This window comes from Tachyglossus aculeatus, chromosome X4, assembly GCF_015852505.1.
Source record: "Tachyglossus aculeatus isolate mTacAcu1 chromosome X4, mTacAcu1.pri, whole genome shotgun sequence".
NCBI lineage: Eukaryota > Metazoa > Chordata > Mammalia > Monotremata > Tachyglossidae > Tachyglossus > Tachyglossus aculeatus.
In genome coordinates, this window is record NC_052098.1 from 1,337,837 (window position 1) to 1,350,426 (window position 12,590).

Below are 12,590 nucleotides of genomic sequence, written 5' to 3' on the forward strand. Positions count from 1 at the left end.
TACAATTTGTTCTGCCTTTCTCCTTCATGATGAGGAGGGTGGTAATAGTAATAATAATAATTATTATTATAAGGATGGTATTAGTTAAGTACTTACTATGTGTCAAACACTGTCCCAATCACTGGTGTAGATATAAGCTAATCAGGTTGGACCCTGTCCCTGTCCCACACGGGGCTTACAGTCTTAATCCTCATTTTCCAGATGTTGTAACTGAGGCACAGAGAAGTTAGGTGACTTCTCCAAGGTCACACAATAGACAAATGGTGGAGGCGGGATTAGAACCCAGAAGGTAGAGGATGTGCATTCTACTTTTGCCGTATACCTTGCCCCTCAGGAAGCACTCAGTAAATTCTGAGGATAACAGTAGAAGTACGGAGACATGGGCTTCTAATGAGACCACCTGTCTGGAGATTTTTTGCAACAGAACTATTTCTTAAAAATAAGTCATCGTGTACGCTTTCTCATACATAAGCAGTCAGTGGTATTTATTGAGAGCTTACAGTGTGCAGGGTGCTGTAGTAAGCGCCGAGAGAGTACAGTATAACAATACAACAGACCCATTTCCTGCCCACAGTGAGCTGACGGTTTAGAGGGGGAGACAGACATTCATATAAATAAATCAATTACAGATATATAAGTAAGTGCTATGGGGCTGGGAGAGGGGATGAATCAAGGGAGCAAGTCAAGGTGGCGCAGAAGGGAGTGGGAGAAGAGGTAAAGAGATGAACATTCTGGAAGACCTAGGTTCAGGGAAAAAGTGAACGGTTATTGGCAAGTGTAATTGTTGCAACAGGGACCTCAAATGCCTTAGTCGAAATGGCAGAAGTAGAAAGGTCATTGTTGTGGAAGCTGTTTTTTAATTAATAGTTGTGGTATTATGTGCCAAGCACTGTACTAAGCACTGGGGTAGGTATGAGATAATCAGCTCCCACATGGGGCCCACAATATAAGTAGGAGGGAGGACAGGGATTGAATTCCCATTTTGCAGGTGGAGGGAACTGAGGCACAGGGAAGTGAAGTGACTTGCCCAAGGTCACACACAGCAGGTATATGGTAGAGCTGGGATCATCACCCAGGTCCTCTGACTCCCAGGCATGGGCTCTTTCCACTAGGCCTTGCTGCTTCCCTATTACTACTGTGTTTACTATTGTTATTATTATAGGTCATTTCTTGAAGAGACTTTTGGTAAGATTTTCAAGTGTGGATGATGTAGTTGAATTCAAACATCCTGTGAAAAGTAATGATCTAGTCATTAAATTGATTCCCACCTGGCTGCTTTTTTAAAATATCTTAAGTGAGAAATTAAACCAATTGGTTGGTGTATTTCCCGTCAATTATTTTGAAATTTTTTGCCAATATTTTCCCCTAGTCTCCCCCCAAATGAGAACCATTAGCCTAAATATAACATCGATCCTGGAGTAAGAATTACAGTTTCGACGTTACGGTTTTGATGGGCTCAGAGTGCAGTGCAGAATAAACCTACGGCGCCATTCCGATCGACCAAGACTTATTAGCTCGTCCCTTCCTGAACTTCTGGTTCCTTGCTGGCACTGAACTTCTGGTTCAATGTTTTCACCTCAGAAATGAAGTGGTGTATGAGATTGAAAGAGGGGAACGGATTTTAAGGAACTGCCCCAACAGGCTTGCTCACCATTTGCAACATCCCATTTTTAAGTCATGGTAGACCAAAACCCCAATAGATTAGCATCTCTACATCATTTCTGTCTATTTTAGGCAGATTACAAAACAAAGGGAAAGGGAAAAGAAAGGAAGTATTAGAAAGGAACCTTAAAATGAGGAAATGGTAGACGGACATGTCTGAGCCCTACTCCTCCTCCGAGCTGCGAATGTTTGCAGTGGTTTAGTCGTGTAAAGATAGGAGCCCCATGTGAAGCGGGCGAGGGTCCTAAGAGCATTGCCGGGGTCTGTCAGTATTGAGACAGTAATTAAATGGGATTGGTCAATGGAAGACTCAGTGGGGAATTCAGCAGGAATTATTATTATGGTATTTGTTAAGCGCTTACTATGTGCCAAGCACTGTTCTAATGCAATGGACAGTGGAACAGGTTCAGTTCTTCCCATGCAGGACCAAGAGTCACTGACAAGGAGGAAAAAAAAGAGTCTTCCTTTTTTTATTAATGGAATTTAAGTGCTTTCTACATGCTTTCTGTGCTTTCTGCTTTCTACATGCTTTCTACTAAGCACAGGCGTAGACAAAAGCTCATCAGGTTGGATTTCTCTATATCTCCTTATCTATCAATTCATATCGCTCAATTCAGCGATTTAGCGCTGAATTGGACTTTCCGAGCACTTAGTACAGTACTCTGCACCCAGTAAGCGTCCCTTCTAATAATTATAATAATAATAATGGCATTTATTAAGCGCTCACTATGTGCAAAGCACTGTTCTAAGCTCTGGGGAGGTTACAAGGTGATCAGGTTGTCCCACGGGGGGCTCACGATCTTAATCCCCATTTTACAGATGAGGTAACTGAGGCACAGAGAAGTGAAGTGACTTGCCCAAAGTCACACAGCTGACAAGTGGCGGAGCTGGAATTTGAAATAGATTTTGGAATTTGAAATAGATACCAATGATTCACAAATCACTAAATGAATATAATAATATAATATAATATAATAATATAATAATGAATATAATAATAATAATAATGATGATAATAATAATAATAGTGGTACTTGTTAAGAGCCTACTATGTGCCAATCACTGTTCTAAGTGCAGGAGTAGATACAATTTAATCAGGTTGGACACAGTGTCCAGTTACAGATGAGGGAATTGTGGCCCAGAGAGGTGAGGTGACTTGCCCAAGGTCACACAGCAGATGCCTTCCCAGATTGAGCCCCTTTACCTCTGCTCCACCTCCCCTTCCCATCGCCCCTACTCCCTTCCTCTGCTCTACCCCCTTCTCTACCCCACAGCATTTGTGCATATTTGCACATATTTATTATTCTATTTATTAATGATGTGTTTATATCTATAACTCTATTTTGATATTATTGTTATTATTATTTTGTTTTGTTGTCTGTCTCCCCCTTCTAGACTGTGAGCCCGTTGTTGGGTAGGGATTGTCTCTATCTGTTGCTGAATTGTACTTTCCAAGCGCTTAGTACAGTGCTCTGCACACAGTAAGCGCTCAATAAATACGATTGATTGAATGAATGAATGAACCCATGACCTCTGACTCCAAAGTCTGTGCTCTTTCCACTGAGCCACATTGCTTCTAGACTGTGAGCCCATTGTTGGGTAGGGATTGTCTCTATTTGTTGCCAAATTGTACTTTCCAAGCGCTTAGTACAGTGCTCTGCACACAGTAAGCGCTCAATAAATATGATTTAATAATAATAATGAATAATGACACAGTTCCTGTCCCAAATGGGGACCACAGTCTTAATCCCCATTCTACAGATGAGGGAACTGAGGCCCAGAGAATTGAAGTGCCTTGTCCGAGGTCACATAGCAGACAATAATAATAATGGTAATAATGATGGTATTTGTTAAGCACTTACTACGTGCCAAGCACCGTTCTAAGCGCTGGGGTAGATAAAAGGTAATCAGGTTGTCCCATTTGGGGCTCACAGTCTTATTCCCCATTTTCCAGATGAGGTAACTGAGGCCCAGAGAAATGAAGTGACTTGCCCAAGATCACACAGCAGACAAGAGGCGGAGTCAGGATTAGAACCCAGGTCCTTCTGACTCCCAGGCCCAGGCTTTGTGCACTAGGCCATGCTGCTTCCTCTGGCCTTATGCCACCTTCTCTGCGAGAACTCGGCTTAGGCCAGCCAAACCTCTCCTATTCCCAGGTCTTTCCAGGGCACGTGGCAGATGTTGACTGGACCAAAGCGGTAGTTGTCCTAGCAGAACCGCAGGTCATTTAAGTCTGCCTCTGCTTTCCCCACCCCCGACATCAGCCTTGCCCCCAGATGACTCTCCGGGGCCAGCACAAAGATACGGCTGAGCATTTTTGGGCTGAACATCCTCGGGAACAGATCCTTCCGTCTCTCTGTGGATGGATGAGCTGTTTCCCTCTCCTGCTGAACGAGAGCAGGGGCCCTTCTCCTCAGCATCTTCAAGAGGAAATGGGGCTACTGAAACTTGGGGAAGTAAGAGATATGGAGAAATGATTTGCCAACCCGCCTTATGCCAAGCAAGTGATGGATCCCGGAAGCAGCATGATCTAATGGCTAGAGCACGGGCCCAGGAGTCAGAAGGAACGCCGTTTGTCTGCTGAGTAACCTTGGGCAAGTCACTTTGCTTCTCTGTCCCTCAGTTCCCTCCGCTGGAAAATGGGGATTAAGATTGTGAGCCCCACGTGGAACAGGGACTGTGTCCAACCCGATTTGCTTGTATCCACCCCAGTGCTTAGAACAAGGTGCTTGGCACATAGTAAGTGCTTAACAAGTGCCTTATTATTATTATTACTATTATCCTATAGAACCCAATCTAGGGGTTGCAGTTGGAGTAATCATTTTCCACTGGCCCTGTTCCTGAATCCCTGGAGCTAAGAATAGCAATAAATTTGGTATGTGTTAAGCACTTAGTATGTGCCAAGCACTGTACTAAGCCCTAGGGTAGATACAAGATCTTCAGGTCCCACATAGGGCTCACAGTCTAAGTAAGAGGGAGAATCTCCTTTTTGGAGATGAGGGAACTGAGGCACAGAGCAGTGAAGTGACTCAAACAGCAGGTAAGTGGAGGAGCTGGGACGAGAAACAGCATGGCTTAGTGGAAAGAGCCCGGGCTTGGGAGTCAGAGGACGTTGGTTCTAATCCTGGCCCTGCCACTTGTCTGCTATGTGACCTTGGGCAAGCCACTGAACTTCTCTGGGCCTCAATTATCTCATCTGTCAAATGGGGATTAAGACTGTGACCCCCACATGGGACAACCTGATTATCTTGTGCCTGCCCCAGGGCTTAGAACAGTTCTCGGCACATAGTAAGCGCTTAACGAATATCATTATTATTATTATTAATTATAATAATAATGACATTTATTAAGCACTTACTATGTGCAAAGCATTAGAACCCAGTTCCTCCAACTCCCAGGCTGGAGTACTCTCCTTCTATTGTATTCTACTCTTCCAAATGTTCAGTACAGTGCTCTGCACATTTTAGGTATTTATTTTTAAATGGTATTTGTTAAGTGCTTACTATGTTCCAGGCACTGTACTAATACTAAGTACATAATAAGCACTTAATAAATACCATCGATTGATCGGTCTGTCCAGCAGAGAGAGCAGGAACCTCAACAGCAAGAAGAGGTCGAGTGGGTGGGAAGCATTAAATTACCTATCTGTAACTTTTTCATTTCTGTTAATGTCTGTCTCCCCCTCAAGACCAAAAGCTCATTGTGGGCAGGGAGTGTGTCTGTTCTGTTGTTATGTTGTACTCTCCCCTCAAGACCGAAAGCTCATTGTGGGCAGGGAATGTGTCTGTTCTGTTGTTCATTCATTCATTCATTCATTCAATTGTATTTATAGAGCGCTTACTGTGTGCAGAGCACTGTACTAAGTGCTTGGGAAGAACAGGTTGGCAACATATAGAGACGGTCCCTACCCAACAACGAGCTAACAGTCTAGAAGGGGGAGACAGACAACAAAACAAAATATATTAACAAAATAAAATAAATAGAATAGTAAATATGTACAAGTAAAATAAATAGAGTAATAAATATGTACAAACATATATACAGGTGCTGTGGGGAGGGGAAGGAGGTAAGGCGGGGGGATGGGGAGGGGGAGGAGGAGGAGAGGAATGAGGGGGCTCAGTCTGGGAAGGCCTCCTGGAGGAGGTGAGCTCTCAGTAGGGTTTTGAAGGGAGGAAGAGATCTAGCTTGGCGGATGTGCGGAGGGAGGGCATTCTGGGCCAGGGGGAGGACATGTTGTTATGTTGTACTCTCCCAAGTGCTTAGTACACTGCTCTGCACACAGTAAGCGCTCAATAAATGCAACTGACTGACTGATGGGAGGCAGGGAAGAGGCAGTGAGGAGCACATCACAGGGGAGGGGCAAAAGTACCTAATGGATCTAATGGGTAGAATACAGGCCTGGGAGTCAGAGAACCTGGATTCTAATTCTGCTCTACCACTTGTCTGTTGGGTGATCTTGGGCAAGCCATGTCACTTCTCTGGGCCTCAGTCCCTTCATCTGTAAAATGGGGTTTAAGATTGTAAGCCTCATGTCGGGCATGGACTGTGTCCAACCCAATTAGCTCGTATCTACCCCAGTGCTTAATATAGTGCCTGGCATTTGACAAATACCTTTTTTTAAAAAAAAAATAGAAGCAGCATGGCTTAGTGGAAAGTAGACATGGGTTCTAATCCTAGCTCCGCCACTTCTCAGCTGTGGGATCTTGGGCAAGCCACTTAACTTCTCTGTGCCTCAGTTACCTCTTCTGTAAAATGGGGATTAAGACTGTGAGCCCCATGTGGGTCAACGTGATTACCTTGTATTACCCCAGCACTTAGTACAGTGCTTGGCACATAGTAAATGCTTAACAAATACCATTATTATTATTATTATTATTATTATTATTATTATTATTATTATGTGGGGCTGAGGAAGGGGTGAAGAGAGGGAGCAAATCCAAGTTCATTCAACAAGACTGTTAGGTTGCCTTGGTAAGCTCTAACAGTTTGGGACTTCCTGGAACGTAAGTTTCTTTAAGACTGTATCTCTGTCCTTTGCTTTCATTTTATATGCTATCTAACCCAGCGATAGGCTCATGGGATCATTCAGGAAATTCACTGAGAGTGAAGCAAAAGTTGGAAGGTCTCCGTCCAGTTCCCATTAGAAATCAGTCCAGATTGTAAAACCAACACAGTGTCGTTTGGCAGAAAAATTAACTTTTGCCCTGACTAATCCCAGAAGGCAATGAAGTGAAGATTTCAGACTCTTTTAATCCCGTGGGATCACCCCTGTAGCTGATGGGCTTAATGTGTTTTTGGAGACAGCTGTGGGAGGGTCTGCCCTTGGGGCAAATGGGGGGCTTTTCCTGAGAATGAAGCTTTTCTTTTAAAATTATCCCCTTTTCTCCCGTCCTCCCCCCCACCCCACCTTAGAAAAGAATCTGATGTGATGTTTCTGTTAGAAGAGTGAGGGTCTTTGGTATAGTACACCTCCTTAAATGTTTCTTTCCAAACTTTGAAATTTCCAATAGGCAGTATTCCTGTCCCCCTCCCATCTCCCCAGTCTCATGGGATGTGACCCCGTTGAAGATTTTTTATGTGAATATGGGGGCATAAGGCAGCCACCAATGGATGTTCAGAATAATTGTGGTATTTAAGTGCTTACTCTGTGCCAGGCACTGTACTAAGCACTGGGAAGGATACGAGCAAATTGGGTTGGACACAGTCCCACGTGGGGCTCACAGTCTCCATCCCCATTTTCCAGATGAGGTGACTGATGCCCAGTGAAGTGACTTGCCCAAGGCCACACAGCAGACAAGTGGTGGAGTTGGGATGAGAACCCATGACCTGCTGACTCCCAGGCCTGTGCTCTATCTGCTACACCACACTGCTTCTAGGACGAGGGAGGACAGACGGAAGAAGACGAGGCGGGGGCAGGGGAGAGGAGTAGTCAGGGGATGTTGCGAGACCAAGTGCCAGATATGGCGACAGATTGGACTGTTTTCCCCCGTGACAGAAGAGATTTGAATTCCCATCTGCTGAAAGGACTTGAGAGCAGAGTGGAAGTACCAGAGAGAGAATTTAGGCAGATCCCGGGAGGGGGCAGGGAGGACTTATGTAACGAACTGCTCGCCTGACACTTGTCCACAAGGAGATGGGCGCAGCCATGCCTCGGGCCTGCCCCTCAGCACTCCCCTTGTCTTAGCCCACGGGACACCCCCAATCCACAGAAGCTTCACTTCTGGAAGCTCTGCCAAGTGGCTTGGCAGCACGAGACTTTGCTGGGTCCGGGTGGTTCGACCTTGACTCACAGCCTTAATCCCCTTGGCCAGTTCTCTCTGTTTCAAGCAAAGGCATATTGTAGCAGTTGGCTTTACACCCTGAAAATTTTCAGCCTGGTTTGGGGGAGGAAATAACATCACATTGCTGTAGGGTCATTGCCATTCTTGGGGAAGGAAGGGGTTTAAAATAGCAGAAGGACTTTTGGTTGCAGGGCTTCCACTCCTAAAACCTTTCGTTCAATCATATTTATTGAGTGCATAATAGTAATAAATAATAATAATCTGTGCAAAGCACTGTACTAAGCACTTGGGAGAGTACAATACAACAGTAAACAGACACACATTTCATCCTCCTCCTCATCTCTCGTATTTATTGAGCACTTGGCATGTGCAGAGCAACAATAAACAGACACATACCCTCCCTCCTCCTCCTCCTCCTCCCTCATATTTGTTGAGCACTTACCATGTGCAGAGCACTTGAGAGAATACAAGAGAGCAGGCTTGGTAGACACATTCCCTGCTTACAGCGAGCTTACACTCTAGTGGGGGAGACAGACATTAATATAAACACCCATCGACTGATTAAATATCGCTGTAGCACTAACCAAGTTTTTGAGGTAAAACCTGAAACTTTTTTTTAACTTTTTGCAAGATAAAATATGAATAGGCAGGTTTTTCCCCAGACTTATTTTCTGGGCCAAGCTTGGAGGGTGAGGTCCATTAAGCCTGGAAGCCCCTTGAGGGCAGCCTGACCAGGTCTTAGCCTCTGTTGTTTTCTCCCAAGGGCTTAGCACACAGTCAGCACTCAGTGAGTACTATTGATGTGGGGCAGGAGGCTTGGTGAGAAATCCAATTCAAGAGGTTGATTCATTTTGACCAAATCCTTGGTTTTAGAAATTTTCTGAGCAACATCACGTTACCTCATCTGTAAAATGGGGATTAAGACTGTGAGCCCCACATGGAACAACCTGATTAGCTTGTATCTACCCCAGCGCTTAGAACAGTGCTCAGCTCATAGTAAGCACTTAACAAATACCATAATTATTATTATTACCGGCCTTTCCCCTTTCCTCTCAGCTCTGTTATTTTCTGCGGTAGAACTGAACACCATTTTTCTAAGTATGGTATGGTATCACTACCTGTACGCAGTTCCTTTTCATTGCCTCTCCTGTGTCAATTAGGCCTAGTTTTGTTCCAGGAATTTGACCCTTGGGTGGGTGGGGGGCACTGGGGAGAGGGCATCACTGGAGGAGGTCAGAGATCCAGGAATCTCCTCGAGAGTCAAATCTTCTTCGTCATGAATAACTCCGATTGTGCCTATTTACGAAAATGCCCAAATGGGCATTTGGCAGCATAGAGTAGAGATTTTAAAGCTCCCTGAAGGCAAGGACACCGTCCCTGCAAACTCTGTTGGGCATTCCCTAGCGCTTAGTACAGTGCTCAAGAAATCCTTGATAAAAAAGCATTGGTCCCTACCCTTGAAGAGCTTCCGATCTATTGGAAGTCTCTTATCCCTTGGGGTCCTGAGGTCAGGGCAGGCTCCTCTGGACAGGGCAGCCAGGGTTCGGGCTCTACGGCTCTCAGAGCCCCATTAGAAAAACTGGATTGGGTTCCAAGTCTCTGATTAGGAATTCAGGGTCATCCCCTGTTGATTATGCCATGGACTTTGGACTATCTTAGCAGAACAGATCCTGTAGTTTTGTTTTTTGTTTTTCCAAAGCTTACGTAGAATGGTAAACAGGACCATCCCCAATCTTTTTCTTCTGAGATTGAAATATTTGGTTTTGAGCCCAAAACGGGTGTATGGAGCTGTGGGTCACCCTCTTCTCCCCACCCCGCAATGTTTGGGAAGGTGATTTTGCAGTGATCCAAAGATAATAGGCATGAAATTTGAAAGTCATGCTGGTTGAACAATATATTATTCAATTGACTCATCTCTAGTTGAGAAGTTTGTTTAATTCCCTTATCGCAAAAAGCCAGAACGACGTCTCCTTTTTTTTTATGGCTTAGTCAATCTTGAGATTATTACTGCAGAAAAAGGGAATGGATTGTCACATTCTGAATCTCACCCAGAATCGCAGCAAGCCCCGAACTATTAGGTGCCAAATCGGTCAGGCTCTTTGTGGCTTCACTATCCAACCCTCGTCGTTTCCCAACTCTGTATTTCAGCGGTCTCTGTAGGGCAGCAAAAACGTTGGATTGTTGAGAGGCTGGTGTGGACGGACCCTCAGACTCGGTTCTCCTCTAACAATCTGTCAGATTGGGAGGCATCGGAATAATTTGATTATTAAGTAAAAGGATAGGTTACAGACCCTAAGAGAGAGCTTGTCTCAATTCAAAGCTACTTATGTAATGAAAAATTTAGAAGCACTTAGTGCTTTTAAGCAAATATCCAGGTCCTAGGGGAGAGTAATTAAACTGGGTGTGGATGGTTCACTTGTTATTTTTCCTCATCCTAGGAAATGGCAGGGTTGTGTATTTTTTCCTTCAGCCTTCAATTTTCTCAAATAGCAGATAATCACTTTAAGATCCTGGACCAAGTGATTTTAGCACATTACTCAAGAAACCAATTAGGATATCCATAGTTGCTTTATAAAGGCCCTTGAAATTACCTACTACACAGGGAGCCACTGTGCCTAAAATAGGGCTTCCAAAATAAACCTTTGTTGTCTGCAAAGAGGATTCATGATTGTCTGCAAAGGGGAATGCCTTTTTTTTCCTACTAGATATTGGCAAGTTGGTTTTCTACCAGGAGGCACATGGGTGTTTCTTGCAGTGTAATGAAAAGTTAACGTGTTTACCTTCTAGTCACCATGAGGGTCTTTCAGTCACCTGGTAGCTTTTACAGGGAAATTCAAACATTCTATATACAGGTCGTGGGCCATTTCCTTGGTCGGTGTGGGTTTTTCTCCTAAATGCTCCCTACCTGTATTACATTGGGACTAAAGATTTTTGTATAAAGGCACTGGTGTAGATTGGTAGAGCTAGGTCCCCATTCTGAGTGGTTTATTTGAGACTTTTAAAAACTAATGCCATCTTGTGTGTGTGTGTGTGTGTGTGTGTGTGTGTGTGTGTGTGTATGTGTTTTGGCTACAGTCCTACTACTTACGTTATGGATGAAGATGAACCTCGTTTCCCCGAAGAAGTCGATTACAGCGCAGAAAGTAATGACGAACAGGACATCGAATTAGCCGAAAACACTGTGGATTTTGAACCGTCTGTTGAAGAAGACTCGGCTTCTGCCTCAGGATCCTCAAGAACATAACCTCCTGGAACCTTCTGCCATATTACATTAAAAGCATCAAAGAAATCAAATGTCTCAATTTCCATTCAACGGGGAACCTGAGGGATTGCCTTTTCGAAAAGGCTGCCTCCAAGAGACAAGTAACCGGGACCGGGGGCCAGTATAATCGAATGGTTAATAAACGTGCTTCTGGTTTCCCAATCCGATTGACATATGTTCTGGTCGAGGGAATCTGGTGCTCTCATTTAGCATTGAACGATCAAAGATTGATCCACTTTTTAAAAACACCTTTATATTTGATCATTTGACACTCTGTCTCCTTATCCTCGTATCTTCTAGCAAATGGATGGCCGTTGGTATCGTGTCAGAGCAGAGAATCTAACTCCAAATTCCTCGTGGTCCTAGATTCTTGAAAAGCAATGTATATGAACAGGGATTTCACGGGGGTGTGTTTATTTGTGGCTCCATGGCTGTCAGAGATAAGATGTTTAATTCTTTGGATTCCTGTTAAATGTTTGATTGCATTTGAAGAAATCCAGGGCTTGCTTTGAAGCTGTTTCACTCTACAGTTGCAACATTAAGCAGATGAAAATTTAATTTATACAATGTTGCACTTGTTTCTTCCCTCCCTTAATATTCAGCTGATGTGGTTTTCAGCAGAATTGATGCTAAATTTATAAAGAAAGCCACACATGAGCACACATTTGTAAAAATTTACGTGTGCAAAAGGATACAATTACTGCACTCGTTGGAGGCTTTTTATGGTAGTGGTGCACCTGTGCCTACCATGAATTATACATTTGGGCAGCTCTCTTCTCTGAAACTACATCTCGTGAGAGACAGCTGAAGTTGATCACTAGAGTCATGAGAGTTTGTTTAATATGAAGCTTAAGAAAGAAACCCCACATTTACCCAGTGAGGACATCACTAAGCTGTGGTTAAATGTGCATGTTGTTGTTGTCTGTTCAGCTCCACATTTGTTTACACATTTTCTTCTTTAATATTGCATGTGTATATACTCCATCAATATAATCTAACTGGTGTAAAGAACTGCATCTGTGTCGGGTAGAGAAACAGGATGGACATTTTGTGTTGGGACACAGATTTATTGAGCACCGGCTTGGTGCAGTGCCACTCTACTAGGCACCTGGGAGGTACAGAATAATGATAATAATAATTGTGGTATTTGTTAAGCACTTACTATGTGCCAGGCACTGTACTGAGCGCTGGGGTAGATACAAGCTAATCAGGGCTGGACACAGTCCGTCCATGCCCCACATGGTGCTCACAGACTTAACCCCCATTTTCCAGATGAGGTAACTGAGGCCCAGAGAAGTGCAGTGACTCACCCAAGGTCAATGGCTGACCAGCAGCAGAGCCGGGATCAGAACCCAGGTCAGAACCAAGGTCCTTCTGATTCCTAG

The 12,590-nt window shown here is 44.1% G+C and overlaps 1 protein-coding gene across 7 annotated transcripts in view; it reads left to right on the forward strand.

The window, feature by feature from the left end:
• The window catches only part of AGTPBP1 (ATP/GTP binding protein 1), a 206,716-nt gene extending 194,401 nt beyond the window's left edge, over nt 1-12,315 (forward strand). For 6 of the 7 annotated variants that reach the window (XM_038769831.1, XM_038769830.1, XM_038769832.1 and 3 more), the window contains one exon: nt 11,019-12,315. In XM_038769831.1, the coding sequence (XP_038625759.1) occupies nt 11,019-11,187 (169 nt within the window). In that variant the 3' untranslated portion in view covers nt 11,188-12,315. The remainder of the gene's footprint in view (nt 1-11,018) is intronic. The other variant, XR_005456615.1, reaches the window with a different exon arrangement.
• Nucleotides 12,316-12,590: the final 275 nt, after the last annotated feature.